The sequence below is a fragment of the Lonchura striata genome, chromosome 2, assembly GCF_046129695.1.
Source record: "Lonchura striata isolate bLonStr1 chromosome 2, bLonStr1.mat, whole genome shotgun sequence".
NCBI lineage: Eukaryota > Metazoa > Chordata > Aves > Passeriformes > Estrildidae > Lonchura > Lonchura striata.
This window is the reverse complement of record NC_134604.1, coordinates 29,728,018-29,749,001: the sequence shown is the minus strand read 5'-3', so window position 1 is coordinate 29,749,001 and position 20,984 is coordinate 29,728,018. Positions and strand designations below refer to the sequence as shown.

Below are 20,984 nucleotides of genomic sequence, written 5' to 3'. Positions count from 1 at the left end.
GTACTGCCTCACAAATAAGCTCCTCCTTGTAAGGCACTTTTTTTTCATCACCCTCAGTACTACCAAAAAAACCCCAGCAGCTAGCTGGGAAGTAACATCAAGTCTTGCTTTCTCACCCACCAGCACATGGCTGAAAGCAAGCAGCAAGTACTGCCCCAACACAGGGCCTAAATAAAATCCTTCCCTGCAGAGACTGAGCTGCTCCACTCTACATTGAGTGAGCAAAGTCAATTACCAGGCTTACAGGCAAAGAGCATGGATGAGCACATTACTGAGCCTGCCAGGGAAGACTGGCTCACTGGTGGAACAGCCAGGTGCTCCAGCAGCTACTGGAATAGATACACAGATATAACAAAATCACCACAGGCCCAAAGAAGAGCTGTTATATGCCAGAAGCAAGATGCAGGTTGAACCCATGTAGTGCCTACTGGAGTAATGGTGGGCTCTCAGGGAAAAGCCCACAAAACCCTCTCTGCAACCAGCCACCTCAAAAAGCAGTAAGTTCTCTATGCTGCTTGTCCCCGAGATGCTTCCAAGTAAGATCCAGGACACACCTTTGCTTTTTCTGTTTTTCATTTATTGTTCAGTACGGGACACAGGTGAGGTAAGACATCTCACAAGGGTCTAAGCTGAGAGATTCCTTGCTGATGGAGCTGAAGGATGCAAGAGACTGTGGTTCCTTTTTCCTCCCCGCAGCACCAGCGGCTCCCTGTCCCTGCAGGGCTGCAGGGAAAGGGAGAGATACTGGCCAGGTGGGCTGTGAGCTCTGAACAGGTCAACAGGAAACTGAGGATTCAGCTCAGAGTGGAGACTTGTCAAGACTCTGCCGAGACAGGCTCCTGCAGACAGGACTCTGACGTGGTGGGGGTGGTTAGCAGAACATCTAGAACAATGACTGTGGAGGGGGAAAGCCTCAAGGGAGGCCTCCGTACTGAGATGTGTGCAACAAAAGGTCCCTTCTTGCTTCCACTTCTTTACCACAAGGGACAGCTCCTCATGGGGTGCTTCAGTGTTTGGCATTGATAATATCCACAAACTCTGGCTTGAGAGAAGCTCCACCAACAAGGAAGCCATCCACATCATGCTGAGAGGCCAGCTCCTTACAGTTGCTGCCAGTGACAGAACCTAAGGAGGGAGCAGTGTTTTAAGGTCAGATGCGCCAGCTCTAGGAAAATGGGGCCAGAGCAAAGGCAGGACTGGCAAGGTACCAGCCACTTCTTACAGACAGCAAGACTCTCCCATTTATCCAAGCAAGCTACCCAAATAAGCTATAAGGTGATTCTTTATGCCCTGAAAGTCAAGAGTTTCCTTGCCAGGAAGAAATTATGTACAACTGCAGCAACAGGTAGAGAAATGAAGCACTTCCTGCCCTGGAAAGTCGCTCCAGACTCACCTCCATAGATAATCCTAGTTGACTGAGCAACAGCATCAGACACGTGGCTTTTCAGCCACCCCCGCAGCTTCTCATGAACTTCCTGAGCCTGCAACACAACGCAGGAGTCACACTGAGGCATGAGCCATTCTGCACACAGTTCCCTTCCAAAGACAAGGTTTCCTGAGGGGGAAGGGTCAGTTGGTCCTTTAAGCAGCACCTCCCATGCTCATACCTGTTGGGGAGTTGCAGTTTTACCAGTTCCAATAGCCCAAACTGGCTCATAGGCAAGAACCACTTTACTCCAGTCCTTCACATTATCTAGGGAGGAGAGAAGGTAGAGGTAAGCACAATACCCCCATACTGGGAAGAGCAGAGCTGGAAAATGGCTAAAAAAAAAACCAAATCAACCATTTCATTTTCCTCTTACCAGCAATAGCCTTGGTCTGTTCAAAAACCACTTTCTCTGTTATGCCAGCTTCTCGCTCATCCAGCTTCTCTCCAATACAGGCAATGACTCCAAGGCCCTCAGCCAGAGCATGAGCCACCTTCTGTCCAATCAGCTGGGAACGGAAAAGAAACAAGGCAGCCAATAAAACAGGTTGGAGGTATGTTTTAATTGTTCACTTTCTCAGTCTTTGCAGACCCATTGTAACTGGACCATGTCTCCATTCTATGAGGCCACTCACCTCATCAGACTCTCCAAAAACATGCCTTCGCTCTGAGTGGCCGAGGATCACCCATGCAGCTCCAATATCCTTGATCATTGCTGGGCTGGGGAGAAAGGAGATGACTCACTGGAGGAAGTTCACATCCCAGAGGCACCCTAACTTTATTCTCTGGGCTCACCTGATCTCTCCTGTGAAAGCTCCTTTTGGTACTTTATAACAGTTCTGTGCTGCCACGCCAATCTTTGCATCGAGCTTCTGACGGGCAAAGTCTAGGTAGATGGCAGGGGCTCCACAAACCACCTCTGCAAGGCAAAGCACCTTGTAACCCTTGTGACAGGAAAAGGGCAGAAACTGTACCCAGCCACTGATCCCAAATCCCAGCCCCAAGGGGTCATCCCTCTCTCCTGGGAAGGCACAGCCTGCCCCTCCTCACTGACATTTGGTGGCCCCTCTGCCACAGGGCAATCCCCGCTATCCGATTACTCAACAGCAGGGAGGAAAGCCTTTTCTAGGGGGCTGGACAGGCGACACCAGCCCGACGGCCAGCTCACAGGGGTCCCTTGGGAAGTGCCCAAATGAACGATCGCGTGAGAATCCCACCCTGCAGCCTGGCCTGGCCGAACCGGGCTGCGCCTGGGGGTATAGCCGGGCGCGGCGGCGGGGCGGGCGCAGCGCAGCTCGGTGCTGCGAGACCGCCGCTCGCAGGGCGCGGGGGCCAGGCCGAGGGGAGGCCCGGGCCCGCCGCGCGGGGTCCCCGGGGGTCGGCCGCACGTGGCGGCCGGGCCCGCAGCAGCCCGGATCCGGTTTCGCGAGTATATTTAGCCGCGGGGTTATATTTAGGCCCCGCCGCCCTCTGACATTTGGCGCTCCCCCGCCCGGGCCCGGGCCCGGTCCCCGGCTCCGCAGGGCCGTGTGGGACGTGCGCTACGTGCGGGCCGCGCCCTCACCGGTGTCGGCGGAGAGCTTGGCGCTATTCAGCGTGTGGATGAGCTCGCCCAGGCTCTTCTTGTCGCCGTTCATCTTCCAATTGCCCCCCACGAAGAACTTCCTGGGCGCCATGGCGGGAGGGAGCGGGAGCGGGGCCGGCGGCGGAGGAGACGCGAAGGTCAGCGGCGGCGGCGCGGAGACCGGCGCCCTTTTATAGCCCGGCGGCGGCCGAGGCCCCGCCCACCCCGCCCCGCGCGGGCCCGCCCCGCCCCGCCCCGCCCGCGCGCTCCCGCGGCCAGGCGGGCTCAGACAGGAGCCAGGGGGGAATTTCGGCTTTTATTTTGTCCCTCGTGTATTTTGGCATCTCAAGGGCACACAAGGGGAAGCGCTGCCCGTGGCCCGCCTTGCTGCCCGCCCCACGCCCCCGCCCGACAGGGCGGGCAGGAGGAACCCCCCCCATTCACAAGCCACACGTACACACGAGCCCCCTCCTCTCCTTCCGGACAGCAAGGAGGTGGCATCATCCCACCAAGCAGCGAAGCACTAGGGCTGTGTGGCACGGGGGTGGGGACAGTGAGGACATTTCCTACAGAAACAGATATTCCCAACCCCCCAAACCCCCTTCACTCATGTCCACGGGGGCTCCAGCCCCCAGTCGATCAGTCAGTGAACTCTTGTATCCCCGTGTCTCCACAGAGAGGCCGTGAAGGGACCGGGGAAAGCAGCAGAGAAGAGAAGGACCCTGCTCCCACCCTCACTGCCCCCACCCCTTTCCCCCCCCGACAGCTTCAGCCCACTTTCCCCCCACCACACACAGCAAGAGGATGTTCTAGCTGGGAATCCGCTGATAGAAGTAGATGTAGCCCAGGTCCTTGGGGGGCTTCTCAGAAGCACAGACTTTCTGGTCGTTGTAGATCACCCACCTGCAACAGGAGTAAGAGGAGCTCAGGAATGCCATTCGTGGTTAAGACACAACTCGATTGCCTGCTCTCAGTCCCAACCCCCCAAGACTTCTGAAGAAACAGGGCAGGCTGGGGATTTAAAACCAGTACCTCAGTTCCCTTACACTGTGGAAATCCTTACCTGCCATCTTTCTTGATGTGACAAACATAATGTCCACACATAGTTGAAGTGCCCATGTGGCTGATGAAGGCAAACAGCTGATATTCTTGAAAGAAGGAGGGAAGAGAGGATTGTCAGGGAAAGATGTCTTACACCCTAACATCCTCTGCAAGGCCCTCTCTAGAGAAGGATCCCTGAAGGAGGCTCTGCTGGGTAATAATTTAGAACTGGATCCCCCGTCAAGTGTGACTGTCAGTGGTCTTAAGGCCAGACATAGAGGGAAATGGGAGATGCTGACTTCCATTTAGACTTGTCTCTTCCAACTTTCTATTTGGGCCATGGCTCCTGGATGGGTAAGGCAGGGATTTTGCCTCCCTATGGCACCCAGGAGCCAAGCACCACTGGCACAAATTCTGTGCACAAACCAGAACTACTTTTTTTCAGTGGGAACCAAGAGAGCAAAAAAAGCCTCCTAGAACCACTGGACAAAAGCAGCACAGCCCTTCCTTTCTCTTCATGGCCCTTCCCCAACCTCTCTCTTATTGGCTTCCAGGTTAACACTCATCCAGCCTGAAGGATCTAGACTACTTTGCCATACCTTCCCTCCTCCTCCCTGCTTCCACCTCTACAACCAGACCAGCTCTGCAGTAGCTGCTGCTGCTAAAACCTGCAGTACTGCATGGATCAGGAATGACAAAGCAATGTTGAATTTGCACCCCAAAATCCACATTCCTATGGCTTGGAACTCACTTCCAGGCCCATCGCGGACTTTGGGACCCACAGGGATGGATTCAGAGATGGACTCGGCTGCCGAGCGCCCCTCTGAGATATCCATAGCAGCTTCTGCATCGAGGTCATCGATGTGACTGAAGATCCAATCCACAGCACGCTCCAGACTGTTGTTCTGGAAGGAAGAAGACGACAGTGAACTTGAGAATTCCTGTTCCTGAGAAAATCCTTGCACTCTGATGTCACCCATGCCTCTCACCGTGGCTCTAAGCGCTTTCATTGCCTGGTCCCGGGAGAAGCCCATGGAGACAATGGTGGCCACGCTGTCTTCCGAAGGAGGGTCTGGGCAGGCAATAGTTGACCCTGGCCCACTGGATCCAGGGAGAACTAATGGGTTAGCAAAGTCTGCAGCAGGAAACACAACACAGCTCCGAGTAATCAGATCTCTCCAAGAGGGTACAGCCCAAGTCCAAACTACTTCAGTTTTCCACTGTGGTAGTAGGACACAAGAACAGCCCAGAAGCAGCAGAAAGCTTCACCATGCCCATGGCCTCATACCTGGATCGTCCATATGTGACATGACCCAGTTCATGGCCGCCTCAACCCCACTGTTCCCTGTGTAATACACGGCTTTGCGGCAGGCATCCATGGGAAAGCCCATTTCCACTAGCTGGATAATCACCGACTCATCCAGCATGGGTGCTGTGGGGAGACAGAAGTTAGAGCCACCCACTCCCACCCATCCCTGCTGGCTCCATTTTGTCTCATGTCACACAGCCTCCAAAGCCACCACTTCCTAGCTTTATTTCACACCACCTTCCATCTCATGGCTTTTCTCAGCCACCTTTCTTCTTCAGAAGAGCAGTCTCACACACAGGCAAAGAACAAAATGATTCAACCCATGAACTCAGGAGCACTGGCTCTTCCCTAGGCTCTGAACCCAACCTCCCACTGTGGTTTGTAAAAATTAAATACCCCTACCAATTAAATGCTGTATAAATCCCAGCTCTGTCTCCTCTAAATGCACCAGACACGCCACCCCATCTTGCACAGAACAGGAATCAATAAACCCCCTTGCATAACACCCTTGCATAACAGGCATGCAAGGGAGGCAGCTGGCAATCGCTGACAAAAGGACAGGGAAAGTCTGAGCAAGTGGGAAACTGCTAGCATGGGACACAAGGCAAGGAGAGCAAGGAAATGAGTCAGGCATCAGGAAGAGAGGAGGAGAATCACTAACATGTTGGAGAGGAGAAGTGAGGGGAGCAGAAGGAGTCGTCGTCCTCGTTGCCATAGAACCCCAGGCTACCTTTGGGCTCATCTGGTGTCACCAGTGGGGGTGCGATGTCTGGCATTTCTTCCTCTCCTTCCTGCAGCCCCGTTCCCTGCAGTGCAGAGATATCCAGCTCCTCTGGCATTTCAATGGAAACATCTGCAAGATATGGTCTTGCTCAGCCTCCACGTAGGGGCAGAAGCAAAGGACTCAGCTGGGAGATCTAGAAGGGTAAGTCCCTGGGGATGCCTGCAGCAACTTTTGGGATAGTCACTTTCCTCCTGGCAGCAGTGACCACAATATCCATATGTGACTCCCAGTACCTATATGCTCTGTACTTCTCATCCTCCTTACCGAGTTTTTTGGGCACCCAGTCCAGACCAAAGGTGAACTTCTTGATCTGGATGACCAGATAGTCTGGGAAAGAGGCGAACCGTGTTGTTCTGAAAGAGACACGTAATATTTTTAAATACCTGGTCAGCAAAGACTAAGGGTATCTAGCTGATCCAATAAATCAGTGAGCAGGACAGAACCATGTCCTGAGCAAGTTGGGGGACACACCTGTCTGTGCAGTTCTTCTATACTGAGCTTAAAGCTCCTCAAACACAGAACTATTTCTAAGACAGAAGCCCTGATGAGATGGAATGCAAATCTTGGAGATGAGAAAAAATTGTACATATGCTCTACCTTCCAATCCTGTATTTTACAAACCTGGTCAGATTTTGTTTAATTGGAAGTCTAACTCTTAAGGAATGTAGTGGAAATAACATCTTTTATTAGAGCAACAGAACATGCAGGAACTGTCAAGCTTTCAAGCATAAGAGCGCTTTTTTGGATATGAAACAGAAGCAGTGAATTTTAAGTTAACCAAATTCAATAAAACATTTTTTAGTTAGACAATTTGAGAGAGAAAGTGTCTGGAAGCTATGAAACAGACGGGAATGTTTGTGAAGGGAGAAGCACTTCTAAGTGAGACAGATACTCATTACCAGGTGATAATTGCAAGATGCTGTAGAACTAAATCAAGTGACAGTAAAGTGTTTGAATACAACTCAGTAAAAATTAAAACAAAATGTTACTTTTCAATGTGTTATTTGTTTATAGTAGCTATTGCTTAATAGTAGAGAATTTAATAATTTAATTAATTAATCCATTAATAATGGAGTATAGAAAAGCCCTTCCAACTCTTTCATGACTTTCATTGCAAAAGAATACTCAGCATCACAGCAGAAAGCTGCTTACATTTGTAATTTTGTCACTTCAACTTTGCACTGTTGCATGTGCTACAAGCAGTGAGAAAAATTATATCTGGTTTTTAAACCTTGCTACTAGCATTTAAACTAGCATTCTTTCAAAGAACTCATGCATCTGTTACACTCAGTGTTCTGCTCAAATCTTCACAGCTTAAAACTTGAAGGAATTTTAGACATAGTGTAAGATCATTGTCATCATACAGTCAGTGCAGATTTCAAAGATAAATTTTAAATTTACAGTAACAACTACTAGTTTTCTGAAATATCACTGTGTTTTCATAGCCCCTCAGCAACTGAGAAATCTGATGACTAGTGCGGGAGTTTGTAATTGGACTCCACTAGCACTGCCGCTCTGCCTACTGAGGGTAACCACTCCAGCACTGATGGACTGATCCCCTCTCTGCTTCAATGTTCTATGGGCCCAGGGTGTGGAGGACTACAAAGCTTCAATAATGGTTCTTCCCCCAAGCCACTACAAGTCCCCAGAGAAGCAGCTATGGCCAGTTCATCACAGCTTAGCTGACACACACTTACTTGAGAGCCACAGACTTGGCCTGCAAGGCTGTGCTCCAGAAATCATCCACCTGCTCTGGAGCTCCATAGGCCTCTAGGCAGGAGCTGAAAGGCACCTTGGCTCGCACCAGCTCAGGCAGAGGCTGCTTCTCCTCCTCTGCCTGCCTCTTCTTCTCCTCATATTCCAGCAGTTCATCTAGAGAATAAAGCAGGGGAGTCAAGGAACACCTCTAGGTACCTACAAAGCGACTGCTGCAAGCTACACCCAGAGGCAGAGCAGGCCTATAGATACACGCCATCAAGCACGGAGCACAGCTTCCAGAGCACAGCTCTGCCACTGCAGTCACTCCTCGTTTGCTGCTGAGTCACAGCCCAGCTTGTGGTGGCCGAGGGAGAGGCTCTAGAGGGACATCCGTGTCACACCACCTTTGAAGAATCAGCCCAATCCCACAAAAGCAGGAGAAGGACCTGGCCTCAGAAGTGGCAAAGAAGTCCCTTTCTCATTTAAGGAGCTCTGTAAGAATAGTATAATATAGAAACACAGGGCTTGCTACTGTTCTGGTGTAGGCACATTACTGACCTTTGTTGAGTGCAGCATCCATGGGCACAGGCAGCTGCATAATATAGTCCACACGCTGGGTGTATTTCACCTTTTCTGTGGCCAGGCACTTCAGCTTCTCCTCCACCAGAAAACGGAAGACCTCGTTAGGGTTCTCCGAGCTGCGGCAGTTCCTCTGAGGAAGGAGAAATTAGAAGGACAGATGTAACAGCAGAATAGCAGAAAAAATTATCTGCAATAACAGTGATGTCACACAGCATGTGGCTGAAGAGGATTCACTTCTGTACCCAGTACCCTGGAAAAGACAGCAAAGAGGAAACTAAAGCCAGCTTCTGTACTCCAGGAAGCCATGGCATTCCTACTCCTACAGAAGAAACTTTACACCTCCAGCTGTGCCACTCCCAAAAAAGACTTCTCCATGGAATCAGCTCTGAAAACATGGCCAAGCACCTCTCCTTCTCCACCCTGGCAGGTGCTAGATGGCCCATTTCCCTGTGTTCTTTCCCTCTCTCTGCTCCAACTGCCAGCTTCTCACCTCCACTCCTCACCCCTTGCTGTATGAAGAAAATCAAGCTGGACTTATCTGTGATTTGTCAGTTAGACTCAACCATTACCTCCACCATGTTGATGAAGTGCAGAAAGAATTCCTGGGCATCTTGCTGTCTGTTAGTGGAAAATTCTGGGTGCCCCTTTCCAATGAGGGACTTAAACATGCGTGGAGCAATGCCATTTTGCATACCCTGCAAAGAACAATGTGGAAGAGGAAGGTGGTCATAATTTGCCAAGCATGTGTCCTGGCAGGTAGCTCTCTATTCTTAGACATGCTTTTCTTCAGGTGACAGGCCTTGCAACAAGCCCCAGCACATGTCTTCAGAAAGGGTTCTCCCTCCTTTGCCATGTAGCACACACAGTACCTCATGCAATACATGCATCAAAAGGATGCCATACCCAAGCCTCACCTTCTGATCAGGCTGTTGTTCCCCATCTGCAGAAGCTGGCCTTGAATACTCCCCAGAAAGCAGTCCATGGCCAAGTTTGGCTCTGGAATGACAAAGTCACTGTTAACATCAATGTTTCTTCAATCTCACATGCTCCAGGAGCCACATCAACCCATCCAGATTTAACACTGCCATGGGCTGTCAGTCTCACAGATAACAGCTTTTTCTGCTGCACCAGGCAAGATTATCTTATCGTGGTCTGCTCTCTGGCTCCTGGAGACATCATTGACTTCAAAGTCACCAGGGCTTTAGGGTGCCAATCTCAACCACTGCTTGCACACTGACTAGAACACGAAGGAACAGCTGGTGCTGAGCCACACGGCAGCTGTGCAGCAGCCAAGCTGAGCTGCAGCCTGATGGGGGAATGGAGCAGTGTCTGACTGTGCAGGAGACAACCGGGCACAGAGAAATTGTCTGAGCCAGAAATAGCACTGCTGTGAGCACACTGATCACGTTTTCCCACAGGAAAGATTGACTGCATCAGGCACTTAATGGACAACAGTATGTGTTCAGTGATTTACTCCTATGCTCTGACCCTTCTGCTATTACATTTCACTCCAGTCCTTCCCCATCATTACTGCCATCTTCCCATTTGTCTGGAACCAAACCTTACCAAACCCTTTGCCCAGGCAATCATCTTTCTTTCACCTTAATCCCCTCTCAGTGAACACCTCACTCCAGGCTGCCCAAATTTAGAATCCTTCTGTACTGAACTCCTTGTCCACAAATGCTACCTTCCATTCCTCCCCACCCAAACTTCCACATGCTTGTTTGAAAGCAGCTGCAGCACAAACATTACATACGTAACATGCAACTCCCTCCCAAATCTTGTGTTCCTCCTTCTGCATATTCTCCACACTGGAGGGAAGCCTCTTTAAGCATACATAAGTTATCCACTGAGAATAAAGCTGCCTAAACCTATGTATCCCCTTTATAATCTCCCTCCATTGAAGACAGCAAGCCCTTTTTATCTGTTATGCAGACAGAAGCTGTCTCCCAGAAAACCCCCCAGTTTAACATGCATAATACATTTCAGAGCCTCTCATGAACACAGGGTGCACTCTGTCCTCTCCATCTAGGGCATTCAGCTGAACTTCCTTGGCTTAGATCCTTATTGATCACTGAGGATCAGTGTTTCTGGTGACAGGCAAGGAAACAGAGGTGAGGCTTGAGGGAGAACCCTGGAGCAAAGCAGCACAGAGGGGATGCATCCAGGCAGTCTCAGCCTTCTTTCTCTCACCAAAATTCTACGTACACTTGTGTGCTGAAATCCTGTGTGGGGTCTGAAGGTGCACTTTGGAATATCTTCTCCAGCTTGTCCACATACCTGTGGAGCAAAACAGAGCAATCTAGGGGATATGCAGCTTCATCTGGTAAAAATGCAGCTCTGAGGATGACTACTGCAACAGAAGCGCCCAGCTCTAGGGGACTGTGTACTGATCCCAGACTAATGGAAAGGAGTGATTAAGTTCACTTACTTTCTCTGGAAGTCTGGGATACTGAACAGCACCTGCATCACAGAATTGAGGTAGCAACTGTTGCCCAGGTTACGGATACCAGTGTACCCAGGCCCATAGAGGGGCTTGAGTTGAACGCCAGACTCCTGGATGAGCTCCCACTCGCCAATGCGCTGGTTCATGTCTATTTCCAGTTCTGTCATCGTCTTGTCTGTCTGCAGAGGGAAAGAACAGGAAAATCCTCAAAGAGGACTCAAGGCAACATCAGAGGTGTGAAAAATGCAACAATGCTGTAGAGAAACAGAGTCAAATTCATTCTGTTTTATTCTGTAAGTAGAGGAGGAAGAAACAAGAGTTGTTTCCATATATATGAATAGCTGGGACAGAAAGAGGAGGAAAAAGAAATATGGGAGAAAGCTGAACCATTCCCTAGAAAGAGGCATGGAAACTACACACTAACAAAAAACCCCTCAGCACCTGGGAGCCTGTACTGACACATAAACCCAGGGAAATAATCCTGAGGGACATGAAAGAAAGGCAAAAAAGGCAATAAAAGAAGAGAGGCAGATGAGACAGCTCTCTGTGTGACAAAAAAACCCAAGGTTTCTTGACCAGGAATGGTTCTGCATAGCCACAGAAAGCTGGAATCAAGCAAAGACACCTCAGAGTGCTTCTCTGTCCTACTGGGCCTACAGGGGACACCACTTCCTCCTCACCTTCTGCATCTTAAGCATGTCAATCCCAAAGTGTGCTAGGTGTTCTGCCAGGTTGGGATCCAACACCATGTCATCCTCATCATAGGAGTAGACATCTATGCAGGAAAACAGGAAAAAAAGTAACTTATAATGACCTGTGATCTCAAATTCACAGCTGAATGAAGAAAGTGCTTGGAACTGGGAGTTTTGACAAACTGAGCTGTTGGGCTTTCTGCCCTTTCTCAGCAGAATAACATAACAGACAGAATACCAAGATTCCTCCTAAACATGTGACAAGACAATTTTGTCACCAATCAGGGTACAGAGGTACACTTATGCCAGGAGTAATGAAAATGGGTTACTCTGCCATATACTCTCTGCTCAGGATTTGAACACAGGGTTCTTTGATAAACACCCCAACACAGAAAATCAGACGGCAACCTGGATAACTACTCTGAAAGCTCACAATTACAAGGGAGAGGCAGAGAAAGGCAAGGCTTTTTTATCAGCTCTTTCTTTGCCTCACACAAGAAGCAGGTCAGAGGGGGAAAATTCACAATGGGATGATACTGCATGTTCCAGGTCACAAGATGGCCAACACCACCCTAATACCTGCAAGAGATCTGTGTCAGCCTGAGAGGTGCCTGGCATCCCTAACCTGGGGAGGAACCCCCTTCTCACCAGCCCCATCAGGAGTAATTGTTCCCAGTTTCACAGCCAGCGGGTAGCCAGTTTCTCGGTAGTGCTCGACCGCATGGTTGTTGCCACCACTGCCATCAAAATAGCGCCGACCACAGAGGATGGCTCCGTCGGTCATGTTCAGCCACAGGTTCTCCTTCATGTCACACTTGCTGCACTTCCAGCCACTATTGACACGGAACAGAGAAAAAGAGATCAGAGGGAAAACCTCTGGGTTCTACCTCCCAAGCCCTTGCCACTGCTGCCCACTGCAACATCCGCAGTATAAAGCGATCTCATTCCTCTTTTACTACAGAACACTGAGAATCCTGACATACCCCAGTGTGCCACCTCCCCTGAATCTACTGTGACAAGCACACCTGGAGACTCACAAAAGAAGTCTCATCTGCTCCGCAGCCCAACACAGAAGAAGGGCCTGGGACACAAGTGACACAGCAAGTTCTGGTACTCTGCTCACCACGGTGGGATGCGGACATCGTTCTGAAGCTGGTGCAGGGAAAAGGCGTGTTTGGAAACACGTCGAACCTCCCCATCCCAAGCCTGCACCTCCTGCTTCCGTGAGGCTGAATCTGCTGTCAGGATGGCCTCAATAGCACTGGCAATCTGGAATCAGGACAGCAGGAGAAAACATGAAGGGCTGGCCTACCACAGTAAGGGCAAAAGAAGCTTCCAGTGCCACGACACTCCACATTTAGGCAAGTTGGTTGGGACTTTGGGGAGCCTCAGTCACACACAAGCCAGATCTCTGTAATATACAGCACTGTCTAAGTGCAAAGCAATCCTGATGACTGCCAGCTGAGACTTCACAGCAGCTCTGCAGGATCCCTTTTACAGGACAGTTTCCTTCTCTGTAATGGTACATTTCCTCAACAACAGTAAACACAGCCCTCCACCCAAACATACCCTGTCTTTGACCATGTCTGGTAGTCCCTCTAGCCCATCACGTGGAATATCCAAATGGTCCGGCAAAATTACTATTTTTACATCTTCGTCATATTCAAACTTTTCTTCTGTGATGTCAAATCCACCTTCTACACCTACAGGAAGAAAAAACATTGTGGTAACAGGTGAAACCAAAGAGCTTGAAAAGCTTCTTTCCCCACAGCATACATGAGATAAGGCACCACGACTAAGACAATGATCTAAATCAGCGATCCACAAGCTTTCTTCCACTTCTGGATCCTAGAGCTTCTGCTGGTGCTGTGGACTTTACAGGAACAATTATAAGCCTAGTGACAATAGATTTTGTTTTCCCCAGCTTTTAACAAATACTTAAAAACAATCTCCAGACTCTGGCTACAACTAGGAAGAAAATCAAACCTCCTCTAGAGAGGCATTGGCTCAACCTTAACCAGAATACTCAAGACAACGAATGGAGATGTGCATTAAGAGAGCATCTTGTAAGCCAGGGCAATGGTCAGGTCTATCAGCATCTTTAAGAAGCCTGCCTCTCTTTCTTTCTTGCCTTTACCAGAAAGGATAGTCTACAGTCCTGCATTCAAGCAAGAAGAAGCAGGAGCTCTTCTGGAACCAAAACACCCAGAATTGCAGAAAAAGTCTGAGCAAAGGTATAGTGACAGTAGTTTCTATGCACACCTAGCTGTGCTTTCCAGAGGTTGCACCAGAAACTGGAGATCCATACGTAAAAGGTTATTTGCCAGTTGTAAAGAGTCATCATGGATGCTCACCAAAACATCTGCAGTTTCTGCAGATTTCCTCACCTACAGTTTTTGGACTATATAGGTACTCAGAGGAAAAGCCTGGCCTTCTCTGTTCTCTAGGTATTCACATTCTACATCCCAAAAGGAAACAAGCAGAAGATACGTGGCTTATTAGCAGCCTAAACCCCCTGTGTTTTTAAACTGAATTTCCTTTGTTTCTGGAAAAATTGCATGCTGTGATTGCAATAATCTCTGCAACAAATATCTGAACATCTGCAGCTGCAACAAATCTCTGAAGGGAATAAGAGCTTTTGCTGCTCAGTGCTTCTGCCTCAAGAATCCTGTGTGCATCACAGTTCTGATAATCACTTCTGTATTTCCTTAAAACATCCTTGTCAAAAGTATCCAATCCCATGACATCTCCTGCAACTCCCTCTTAGATACCTACAATTTTTACACTATGCACAAACTTCTGTATATGAACACAAAGATTTTAGAAAACAGTCACCAGCATCATGCAACAAGATACCTAGATAATCCTCTTCTGTGCCTCTTCAGCACAGCCCAGAGATTTCCTGTCACTACTTCATAGAGTAAAGCAATACACAACCCCTGCAAGGCATTACACAAATCCTGAACTCTAAACAAACTAAACCAGACTGCTGAGGTCCCCTCAGGTGGCCATGAGAACCTTCTGAGGCACCATATGAGGAAGAGAGAGGGTCTATAGGCACCAGCTTGCCCTGAGGTACTGCCTCCCTTTCCAGGGTGGTACCTAAGCACTACACACCACAAAAGTCCATCAGCCAACATGCAGGCATAGGAGGCAAGCACTGCAGATCTTTTCTTGTTATTGAGAGGGCAAGTGAGGTACAGAGAGATCAAGGGCTACATTTTGCTTGCAAATCTTTCTAGTACTTAAAAAAAATATCCCGTGTCAGGATTAGCTATACCACTAGAGTTGAGCTAAAACAAAGATTAAAAAAAAAACTTCTCCTGAACTTGAACCATTGCCTCACAGGGCTAATACTTTATTTTATTCTCTCTTGCTCCATTCACACCACTGAGCTGTTATCACAGGCAGATATTTGCCAACCCACTGACAACACTTGTTGCAGGACCTTTGTAGAATTCAGGATGCAGAAATAACTCATAATGCAGACTGGGCCTCATCTCTCCCAAAGCAGCATAATCATATATATACATAAAAGCACTGGCTATCTGAAGAAACAGACTCCAGCCTCAATTTTGCCTGAAGTGATCTATGGGGATCTATTCAGCTCACCAGCAAAACAGGGAGCAGCTGCCAGTCTTAACAGTGGTATTTGTGCTCTGGCAGTAGACGAGTCACTGGGCATCCTCACCAGGGAAAAAGTGAGCCAAAATCAAGACATTCACAGTCCAGATTCTGGATTTCCCTCTAGTGGTCAGCTTCCAGCAAGCCAAGAACCTGTTACTGCTACAAATGTTCCTGTCCCTTCCTTTATCTGTCTCCGTAATGGCTCAGAAATTACCATCTGAGACTGCTCCAAATAAGCAGCATCTCCACTGATTGCCACAGCAGCCCTTGCAGGCGGTGAAAGACAGTAATGGAACACTGGCATTGTTCTTCCAAAAAAAGGAACATTAAAAATATTTTTTATGTTTTAATGTCCATATGTATTTCCTCCAGTATCAGCTTTTTAAGACCTAATGAACCAAAAATGTTAATGCAGCATTTCCCATTAATTTCTTTGCATCTATATCAATAATGCTAGTTCAATATCAGAGGAGTTTAAAAAACAGTTTACCTGCCAGAACCTTCAAACTTACTTTTCTCAGACATATATTTTCTCAAACTTACTTCAGCCCCATGCTGGGCACATTGTGTTTAAGCAACAGTCCCAGTCTGGTGATCCCCACACCAACCTGAGCCAGGCACGTGGGATCACGGCAGAGGATAAAAAACATACTTATCCATGGAAAACAAGATGCAACGCTGGATATAGAACACAACTACCACCCTAAAGGCTGTTCTACAGAAACTGCTCACCCGAGACACACTGGAAAACAGGAATTCTGAATTTGGCCAGGGATACTAGCCAAGAAGAGTAAAGCAAAAGAGACAAACCAAGCAGCTCCAGAGGACTGGCTGAACACAGGCACCATACAGTACATAGGTGCTTCCTTACCAATAGCCAAGCGGGTTGGTTTCTTCCTCGGGGGGTCCCCAGCACTGGAGTTGGTGTCTTCTTCCTTCTGTGGCATTGAGAAGAAATAGGGAAGTAAGAGTTAAGGGGACAGGCACACTGTGGCAAGCCTTAGGTGTTAGAAAGGATGGATAAATCAGGCACTTAGGGATTGAAATCAAGCTACTCTGAAAACAGAATGAAACCAGGCAGAAATAACATGGGCAATCCATATGACAACTTAGCATAAGCAGAACTGGAGCACTGGTGTCCCTCAATTCACCAGGAAAAACAACAGCTGTATCTCAGGAGAGCAAACTGTATCTGATGGAATACACAGACACAGCCTGGCTCTCAATTTCAGAACAAGCTGAAGTGTATGTATTTTCATTTTTTTACCGGTTTACGTGTTCTTTTGAGGTGCAGGTAGACCCGCTGGCCTGTTTTCTGATAGTGCTTTTCCACATACTGCTTCCCAAAGCCCAGGAACGTGTTCATGCAGATATACAAGCCGCCATCTGACTCCTGGAAGGAAGGAGGGACAAAACTGAAGGGAGGTGGTAAGGAATAGCATTCCAGCTGCTAGGATAGGCATGACAGACTAGTCATTATTCCTTAAGTCATGGCAACAGCTCATCCCTACATAGTAGCCACAAGCAGTAAGAAAAAGGATGGCAAGCCCAGCCTGGCTGTCCCAGAAGAACAGGTACTCCCGTCATGATGATGTATTTAAAAAACTATTTGCGTGTTCATTTATGGCAGGATGCTACCAAATCAGGAAAGCCTCAGTTTCCACAGGAGCTTATCTTGTAAAAGGCTCCTAGCACACAGTTTACAAGTTCAGAGCATGGTACAATAATTACGAGCAAAACTGTGGCACCCTGTCCAAACACATGACTTCCAGTGCCATAGGGAATGCTGCCAAGCTACAGTGTGAGGAAGGTTGACAGGCCACCATTTACTTTTGCTGTTGTGTTCAAAAGCCTGTGAGCAGTTTGGAAACAGATACAGAACGTGGCCCCACCGTCCCATCAGCAGCTGGAGAACACCCACTCATTCAGCAGATACCCTTTTCAGATTGAAGGGGCAGGGAAAACAAATGCAGAGGCTGGAAAGGAGGGGAACCACTAAGAAGCTTTCAGAAGCTGCTGGGACTGAGACGGAGAGGGCAGTGCAGGGTCAGGCATCACTGTGGAGCTCGGGGAGAGAAAGGGCCGGGACGCCATGTGCTGCTGCCTCGAAGGAGCCGTATCTTCCAGCTGCAGCCCATTTCTGCCGGGATAGGGCAGGAAGCTCAAGGGGCACCTCGCCCTCCCGCTGCCTTCGGTCCCCTCAGGCCGAGCAGGGGTAGCGCAGGAAGCGCAGGGATGTCAGCGGCGTGGAGATGGCTGGAGAAGGGACCACTGCCATCTTAATGACACAGCAGCGCCTCGCCCCCCGCCTGCCGGGCCACGCTGCGCGGCGAGGGCGGGGAGGTGGCTCGGACCCGGGCAGGGCGGGACCCCCGGCCCGCCCCTCCACCGCCGGGGGCGGGCCTGGGACGCGCCCGACCCCCGCCCTCCGCTGGAGTAGAAGTCCTGGCGGCCCTCCACACGGAGGGTTCGGGCTGGGGGCGCTCCCTCTCCGGGGCTGCCGGCGGGCCGCCGCTGATCGGAGCGAGAGCCCTGCCCACGCCCGCCCCGGCCCCAGAACTACAGCCCCCAGCGCGCAGCGGGCGGGCGGGGCGCGCCGCGGGGCACGCCGGGCACAGTAGTCCGCGAGGGCCCTACACGCCGCCCGGGAGCGGCCGCCGCGGCCGCCGGGGAACTACAAATCCCATGAGGCCCCGCGCGGGCTGCGCCCCGGCTGGCGGCGGGGTGGGAGCCGGCCGCGGCGGGAGCAGCCCGGGACGGCGGGCGGGCCGGCGTCGGGGCGCGCTTACCGGCGTGTCGAAGGAGAAGGCGCACTCGTCCTTGTGGACGCGGTCGCCGGCCTTGGGCACCCGGATGGACGGCAACACCGACAGCAGCGCCTCGCTCAGCTCCGCCATGACAGCGGCTCACCGCGGCACCGCCCACAGCCCCGCCCCGTCCAATCGCAGCCCAGCGCGGTCAGGCGGGTCCTGGCCAATCGGCAGCGAGGCTGGAGGCCGGACTCGCCGTGCCAACCCTCCGGCTCGCCCAATCGCAATCGCCCTTCGGCCATCGCGGGAGGCGGTGCCGGGCTCCTCGACCAATAAGGGCGTAGCGAGGGGCGAGGGGGCGGGTCTGTCTAGGAAGATTGACAGCGGGGCGAGGCGGGACGTGACGGGCGGGGCCCGCGGAGCCGACGGGCTGGCGGGGCGGGGCGGTGGGCGTGGCGATGTGAGCCCCGCCCCCGCGCAGCGGCCAATGGGCGGCGGCACCGCCCGGCGCGCGGGAGATTCGAACGGCGCGTCCGGCGGGCCCGGGGCGCAGAGCGGCCCCGCCGCCATGGGGGCCTCCGGCAGCGCCCCCGCCACCCCGGCCGCGCCCCGCAACAAGCACCTGGCTCACGTCAGCGACCCCCGCTCCCCCACCGCCGGCATCCTGCGCACCCCCATCGAGGTAGGAGCCCTCCCGCCGCCGCTTCCCCCTGCGTGGCTCCGGCCCTCTGCCCGCACGCCTGCCCTCTCCGCAGGTGGTGAGCTCCCCGGCGGGCAGCCCGCAGCCCAGCCCCGCCGAGCCGCCGGCGGGCACCGGCCAGGAGCGGGACCCGCGGTCGCCCACGCCCGGCATCTCCCGCACGCCCATGAGAGCCGTGTCGAGTGGTGAGTGAAGCCGCCGTGGGTGGGCGGGTTGAGGGGTGCCGGACATAGAGGCTCACCCCGTCCCCCTCCGTCCCCGGCAGACAGCGTGGACCGCCTGGTGACGCAGCTCAGCGAGGCCTTCGGGGCCGAGGCCGCGGAGCCGGCTCCTCCGGGAGCGGCGGGCCCCGCCCAGGAGCCGGCCCGGCGGAGCTCCCCGCCCGCGGGCCCGGAGGCGGAGAGGCCGCCCTCCCCCGGCACGGCCCGGCCCGGCCGCCCTGCAGGACACGGCTTCTGCTCGGGTGAGTGCTCGGGGTGGGGGTGAGGACACGGCTTCTGCTCGGGTGAGTGCTCGGGGTGGGAACGGCCGGGCTCCGTGTGCCCGGAGGGCTGCGCGGGGTGCGCTGTGAGCACGGCGGGGCTCCCGGTGCCTTCTCCAGGCTGCTCCGCGCCAGAGCCTGCCCCTACCCCCAGCTCGGCTGTGCCCCCCGGCCTGGAGACTCTGCGGCCGGGGCACCCCTTAGGAACTGCTACGTTATCGAACAGGTTTCTGTCCAGAAATTGTTTTTAAACTGTATTCAAAATCAAGAGGTATACGACAGTTCTTCCCCTCTTCGAGATGGGTTTTTGACTGTGGAGACCTGTCCAGAGGGACCTTACAGTTTCTCCTTAGGAAGAGCTGTGGAGCAAGGGTGGGCAGCACGTCTCTGTGCTGAGAGACTCGGATGCAAACTGTGCTTCAGAAAGCGCTTGGCTGAGCACTACTCCTCAGAGGAGCAGCTGAGCACTGGGGCTGTTTGGCCTGGAGAGGAAAATGCTCAAGGGTTATTTTCTTAATAGATACAAATACCTGAAGGAAGGGTATAAAGAAGAGAGAACCAGAGGCAAAGGGGACACAATGGTACACAGGTTCCTGAACATCAGGAAACGCCTTGTTTTTCACTATGAGGGTAACCAAGAAGTGGAACAGGTTGCTCAGAGAGGTTGCAGGATCTCTATCCATTGAGATATTCAAGAGACACCTGGACATGGTCTTGGACAATGGGCTTTAGGTGACGCTGCTGGAGTGGGTCCTCTAGACTTCACTTCCAACATTTCTGTGATCCCTTTGCCTCAAAGCCCTTGGTTAAATCTTTGATAAAGGCCAGGAGGCATTTAAAATCCAGGACCTTTGAGCCTTGTCGTGACATGCTGGTGTGTTTCCTTTTGTCAACTAGTGAGCAAGCCCATAAGACACAAGCCCAACAACAAATTCATGGCAACATCTGGAGGAACTGGCCGCTCTCCCCTCAGCATTCTACGAGATGATAATTCTCCCAGTGCTCCCACCCCTCGCCAGGTAAAGCTTAATGGGTCATGCTGAGGGAGGGAGATTGAGCTGAAAAAAAAAGCCACATCCTTCAATTTCTGTATCTTGTAGGGTCCCAGTTGAGAGCTGTGGCCTCCCAGGTCTGTAGAGACTAGTAACTAAACAAATGTTTTTCTGTGGGTTAGTCTTGTTCAGTGTCTTTGGCCTTACTGTGAAATTGCCCATTTCAGTGCATTCTTTCTCTCTAGGCTGTAGAAAAAAAGTTACTCTTGTACATTGTCACAAGAGAGTCCAAGCTGAATGGCTTGAAAATAGGCTACATATTCTGCTGAGAATTAACTAACCTTCCATTAACTTGTGTTTTTCACTCTGTGTTTGGGTTTTTATTTCTCTAGGGTAAGAGGCATGTGTTGGGAGAGAACCTTGGGGAGAAGAAGGATGTGGATCTAAGCAGGAGCCTTAAATCTGGGAACTGTGCTTGGAGCGACTTGAACAAGGAGAACCAGCAGTGTACTTTTGTGGAGAACTAGGATCTTGCTATAATTTGCTCCTATGTTTTGAGAATTTTTTAGAGGGAAGAAATCCTACAATAGACTGAAACCCCAAAGCAGTGGTCATATTTCTCACCTATCCCTGCTGGGGAAAGATTTCTCCCTCTTCCTAGCTTGTCATGTCTAATGTACAGCACAGACTTTGTCTCTTTTATTGTATAGCAGTTGTATTGGTTTTTCCATAGAGCTTTTATCTCTAGTAAATAAATTTGTGTTCAACCTTTGCTGACTGTATGTCCTGATACTGTGCTTGCTCAGCAGAAAAAAACACAGGGTGAGATCCAAAATAACATGAGATGGCATTGTCCATTAATATTGACCTTCTGTTGGTGAGTTACTAAACC

General features: G+C 51.1%; 3 protein-coding genes across 4 annotated transcripts; 1 reads left to right on the top strand and 2 right to left on the bottom strand.

Moving 5' to 3' along the window:
* Nucleotides 1-555: 555 nt before the first annotated feature.
* On the bottom strand, nucleotides 556-3,189 carry TPI1 (triosephosphate isomerase 1). Its single transcript, XM_021549125.3, has 7 exons — nucleotides 2,991-3,189; nucleotides 2,222-2,345; nucleotides 2,062-2,146; nucleotides 1,803-1,935; nucleotides 1,608-1,693; nucleotides 1,394-1,481; nucleotides 556-1,125 (listed from the first exon to the last, which is right to left on the bottom strand). Exons 1-7 carry the CDS (start codon nucleotides 3,100-3,102, stop codon nucleotides 1,007-1,009), a joined length of 747 nt encoding a protein of 248 aa, XP_021404800.1. The 5' UTR covers nucleotides 3,103-3,189; the 3' UTR covers nucleotides 556-1,006.
* A 103-nt stretch (nucleotides 3,190-3,292) lies between these two features.
* USP5 (ubiquitin specific peptidase 5) lies at nucleotides 3,293-18,107 on the bottom strand. 2 transcript variants are annotated; one of them, XM_021549111.3, is made up of 20 exons: nucleotides 17,959-18,107; nucleotides 16,437-16,562; nucleotides 16,041-16,107; nucleotides 13,112-13,245; nucleotides 12,666-12,811; nucleotides 12,191-12,375; nucleotides 11,531-11,625; nucleotides 10,836-11,029; nucleotides 10,613-10,684; nucleotides 9,319-9,400; nucleotides 8,974-9,099; nucleotides 8,381-8,534; nucleotides 7,822-7,996; nucleotides 6,389-6,477; nucleotides 6,002-6,193; nucleotides 5,320-5,463; nucleotides 5,021-5,166; nucleotides 4,783-4,936; nucleotides 4,054-4,138; nucleotides 3,293-3,893 (listed from the first exon to the last, which is right to left on the bottom strand). In XM_021549111.3, the coding sequence occupies exons 1-20, from the start codon at nucleotides 18,064-18,066 to the stop codon at nucleotides 3,800-3,802; spliced, it is 2,568 nt and encodes an 855-aa protein (XP_021404786.1). In that variant the 5' UTR covers nucleotides 18,067-18,107; the 3' UTR covers nucleotides 3,293-3,799. The 2 variants fall into 2 exon arrangements, with proteins under 2 accessions (XP_021404786.1, XP_021404787.1); XM_021549112.3 differs by having other exon boundaries at nucleotides 6,071-6,193.
* Nucleotides 18,108-18,487: 380 nt separating this feature from the next.
* On the top strand, nucleotides 18,488-20,619 carry CDCA3 (cell division cycle associated 3). The gene is made up of 4 exons (XM_021549126.1): nucleotides 18,488-18,601; nucleotides 18,675-18,808; nucleotides 20,002-20,119; nucleotides 20,485-20,619. The coding sequence occupies exons 1-4, from the start codon at nucleotides 18,488-18,490 to the stop codon at nucleotides 20,617-20,619; spliced, it is 501 nt and encodes a 166-aa protein (XP_021404801.1).
* The last annotated feature ends 365 nt before the right edge of the window (nucleotides 20,620-20,984 follow it).